This window comes from Austrofundulus limnaeus, unplaced genomic scaffold, assembly GCF_001266775.1.
Source record: "Austrofundulus limnaeus strain Quisiro unplaced genomic scaffold, Austrofundulus_limnaeus-1.0 Scaffold89, whole genome shotgun sequence".
In the NCBI taxonomy this organism is placed as follows: domain Eukaryota; kingdom Metazoa; phylum Chordata; class Actinopteri; order Cyprinodontiformes; family Rivulidae; genus Austrofundulus; species Austrofundulus limnaeus.
In genome coordinates this window covers 1072601-1077054 of record NW_013952491.1, presented here as the reverse complement: position 1 = coordinate 1077054, position 4454 = coordinate 1072601, and the positions used below count along the sequence as shown (strand labels likewise).

At 44.6% G+C, this 4454-nt stretch overlaps 1 protein-coding gene across 1 annotated transcript; it reads left to right on the top strand.

Annotated features, from left to right (window-relative positions):
• Positions 1-701: 701 nt before the first annotated feature.
• Positions 702-4427, top strand: pla2g15 (phospholipase A2, group XV; the record flags this gene model as incomplete). Its single annotated transcript, XM_014012188.1, is given in 6 exon segments — positions 702-858; positions 1166-1284; positions 1374-1472; positions 1559-1783; positions 2834-2946; positions 3191-4427. Coding segments are annotated over 6 exon segments (1115 nt in total), but the record flags the coding sequence as incomplete, so codon positions are not given.
• Positions 4428-4454: the final 27 nt, after the last annotated feature.

The following is a 4454-nucleotide window of genomic DNA, read 5'->3' as shown; positions in this document are numbered from 1 at the left end:
GCGTTGACAGAGAGGAGAAGGTAGAAATGACTCAGCCTGGAACTGAAAATATGGATGGAGGACAACAGAGCTGCTTCATGGAAGAAGAACCTCAGATTAGCATGTTAGCGTTAGCGCAGCCGCTATATTGCCTTATATGTATTAGCTCAGTGCTAGCGCGACAAACAAGCTAAACTGAGGTCCTCCATCCATATTTTCAGTTGCAGCTGAGTTATTTTTGTGTTCCCCTCTCTGTCATGTGGATGGAGGACCTCCGTGATGAGAGGAGAATGTGTAGCGCTGAGCTAATATATATGGTGATAGCATCGGGGCTAATGCTAAAGCTAACAGGCTAAGCTGAGGTTCTTCTTCCATGACGTGACGACGACGTGTTGCGTCGCCTTTTTTTCTACAAGTGTGAACCAACAGCTCCGCTCACAGTTCGGTTCTACTGACTCACATGTACTTGTCAGTGTTTAACCTGTCAGCACATGTTCAGAATGTTGTCAGAAACTGGTTTTCTCTGTGGAGATTTCTCTAAATTCCAACGTTTTACTTAGATTACAATTAATTATAGTAAATAAGTTGCTTAATTTCTTTGCAAGATTGAAGATTCAAACTCTATTTTTCCTTTTTTTTATTATTTATTTACTCGTGTGTTCAGATGTAAAATCCTTGTGTTTTGAAGAGTTTGCCCGGGTGTAAACGCTGCTCTCTTGCAGTTCCGGGGGATCTGGGGAACCAGCTGGAGGCGAAGCTGGATAAACCCAGTCAGGTCCACTACATCTGCTACAAGAAGACCGACACCTACTTCACCCTGTGGCTCAACCTGGAGCTGCTGGTTCCTGTGGAGATCGACTGCTGGATCGACAACATCCGGTGGGTTTCTGAAGGGGAGCCGTGTGCAGGGCTCACTTCTGCTTAAAGAAAACCCAGAACCGTTCTCTGGTTTCTGCTCAGTAAAACAGAACCGGTGCCACCGGTACAGAACTTCTCACTTCATGAATGTGGAGGAGCGTGAGATTGAAAAAAACAGGAAGTGTTTCTGTGGCTTCGTAGTAAAGTTTACTGTCAATCTCATTTAAATCAAACTGACACCTGTGTGTGTGTGTGTTTGTGTGTGTGTGTGTGTGTGTGTGTGTGTGTGTGTGTGTGTGTGTGTGTGTGTGTGTGTGTGTGAGAGCAGGCTGATCTACAACACAACCACACACACCACCTCCAGCCCACCTGGCGTGGACATCCGGGTCCCGGGCTTCGGTAAAACGTACTCCCTGGAGTACCTGGACCCCAGCAAACGCAGCGTCGGTGAGTCGGTGTCTGCGACAGAATCAACTGACTTTTTAAGCTGTGGCGGCCATCTTGGACAGGGCAGGTGATTTATTGCGTCGTTTCAGGCATGTACTTCTTCAGCATCGTGCAGGCGATGGTGGAGTGGGGCTACACCAGAGACGACGACGTCAGAGGAGCGCCGTACGACTGGAGGAAAGCTCCGAGTGAGAAACGACACGAACCCGTCTGAACCGACGGGAGAGGTCGCATCTCCTCACCTCCGCTTTTCTTCTTCTTCTTCTTCTTCCAGATGAGAATAAAGAGTACTTCCTGCAGCTCCAGCAGATGATCGAGGAGATGGCGGAGAAGGCGGGGCGTCCCGTGGTGCTCATCGCTCACAGCATGGGGAACATGTACACCCTGTACTTCCTCAACCAGCAGCCGCAGGCCTGGAAGGACAAATACATCCAAGCCTTGGTCTGCCTGGGACCCCCGTGGGCTGGCGTGGCCAAAACACTTCGAGTTGTCACGTCTGGTGAGAGGAAATTCAAATCTGTGATATGTAATAGAACAGAAACAGCCTCGCTGTGTGACATTATCAACTGTCAGGGTGGGCACAGTTCCCCTAAAGCACTAATAGGGGAACTTTAGGGCTTTTGCTAATTTAAAAAAATATTAGTGGATTAGCACTTGCTAAATTTAGAAGCACTAACTGAGGTCTATAAATGTTATTGATCAGCATTAATGTTAACAGCTGAGGGTGAAAACTGTCACACATTTTGTTCACATGTGACAATATATGAACCAGATCCAGCTGAGGAGTCAGTGAGAAGTGTTAAGAGAGCAACATGTGACTCGTTGTTTGTTGAAGAATGTTCATGGGTTGACTGGGTTATTTTAGTGCTTTACAATTAGCTTTTGCTAAAACTTTCAGTGCATTAGTGCTTTAGAATTAGGGGACTTAAACATTTGAGTTAGTGTTTTAGGGCTAGTGGAACTAATTTTTAGATTAGTGCTGCCCACCACTATCAACTGTAGCTATAATAATAGAATATATAATAGATTCTATTCTATCTAGATTATATTATTCTATTAAATAGAAGAATATAATAGAATTAAAGATAATAACAATAAAAAATAAACAGAGATCAAAATAAAAGTAAGAATCATTACTGTAACGGGCTATCAAGATGAAATTGGATAAAAAATTAAAAAAAGGTAAGATACTGTGCAGAAAAATATAAATTACAGGAAAAAGACAGTTGTGACAGACTAATGATCGGGGGGGGGGGGCAATTGATTCAAACTCAGTCATTAAGTCAGTGTTCAGTACAGGACAAAATAAAAGATGTACAACTGCCACAGGTTAGTAATGATTGAGAGGTAGAGGTTATGCTATGTGTTGTGTTATGCTTCCTCTGATTTGTTAGATTTTTCACAACCGCTTCTTCATTTTATCTTATTCCTGTTTCTTTAAATAATAAAACGTTTTAAACGCGTGATGTTTTCACAGGTTTAACTTTCACAAACTCAGTTCCTCCTCTGTCTCAGTTTTGGTTCTGTTTCATGTTTCTGTTCTCTTCAGGTGACAACAACCGCATCCCGGTGATCAGCCCCCTGAAGATCCGCTCCCAGCAGCGGACCGCCGTCTCCACCAACTGGCTCCTCCCTTACGCCCACTCCTGGCCCAAAGATAAGGTCTGCAGAAATGTCCATAAAGAGCAAAAGTATCTTCTGAATGAGTGTTGTTGAAACGTTGGCTCTACTGCTGACCTGTGGAGTCTGCCCTGTTCAAGATGGCCGCCGCAGCTCAGTCGGTTCTGCAGACGCTGAGCTAAACTTTGGTGTGGCAGTAGCTGAGAGTCTTCCACATCACAAACACACCTGACAGAACCCTGCATGATGAAGACCCCTAAAACACAAACCTTTTTTTTTTGTGCAGGTTTTTGTGCAGACCCCCACCACCAACTACACCCTGCAGGACTACGAGCGCCTCTACGCCGACATCGGCTTCAGCGAAGGCTGGCTGATGCGTCAGGACACGGAGCCGCTGGTGTCGGAGCTGACGGCGCCGGGCGTGGCCGTGCACTGCCTGTACGGCACCGGCGTGCCCACCCCCGAGACCTTCCAGTACACCGACAAGTTCCCCGACGTGGAGCCCACGGTGGTGAACGGCGACGGGGACGGCACGGTGAACCTGCGCAGCGCCGTCCAGTGCAAGCGGTGGGCGGTGCAGCAGAAGCAGCCCGTGGTCCTGAAGGAGCTGCCCGGGAACGAGCACGTGGACATGCTGACCAACTTCACCACCGTGGCCTACGTCAAAACCGTGCTGCTGGCGCCGTGAGACATTCAACCACAAAGTGTTCGTCCAAACTCCCACTGCCAAAGATTCAATGTTTACGCCCAGAAACTCAACGAAAAAGTGTTCAAATAAATCAGAAACTGACTAAATATTTATCTGTAACCCTTCAGATTATAGGATATTTACTGTAGAGCGAGAATAAATGCTTTTCTACCCGTCTTAGATTTTCAAAAGTGACTTTATTAATGTGTGTGAAATAAAAACAGAAATGAGTTTCGAACCAGGAATATGCTGTTTGTGCCATTTTAGCTTATTAATCCGAGTTAAATGGTTTATTAATGAGATTGTTACAAACTAAACTTATTTCTTAATTTGTTAACAGATTTTGTAGATTTAAGGTTGTGTAAAAATGAAAAGAAACAACCGCTCTGTTCTTTAGTTTTGTCTGATTTCTGATGTTTTTGTTCATTTCTATAAGCTTCTGAATGTTGATGTTATTGTGGGACGAGAGTTATTTTTATTTAATCCCTAGAATGTGGAGACTCTTATGAAAGCCATAGGAAGCTGGTAAAAAATAAGTTAACCTGTAAAAACCTACTTTATTTTTTCATGTTTTTTTTTTTTGTTTTTTTTTTAGTTTGAATTTTGTTCATCAAAAGGCTGGAATTACACACACACAAAAAAGACACAAATCTGATCTTGTTAAAGTTTTACTTTCTGTTTGTACACTCATCCCCCCGAGCCCCGCGGGGCAGAACTGCTCTGACCCGAGTGTTTGTACCGCTGCCCGACCGGGACCAGAACCTGTTTCATATGTGCTGTGAAATGTCACAAACTCTGCTGCCTTCTGAGTAAATGAGCTCAAATAACACCCAAACCTTGTGATTTTTATTCTTACAAACTG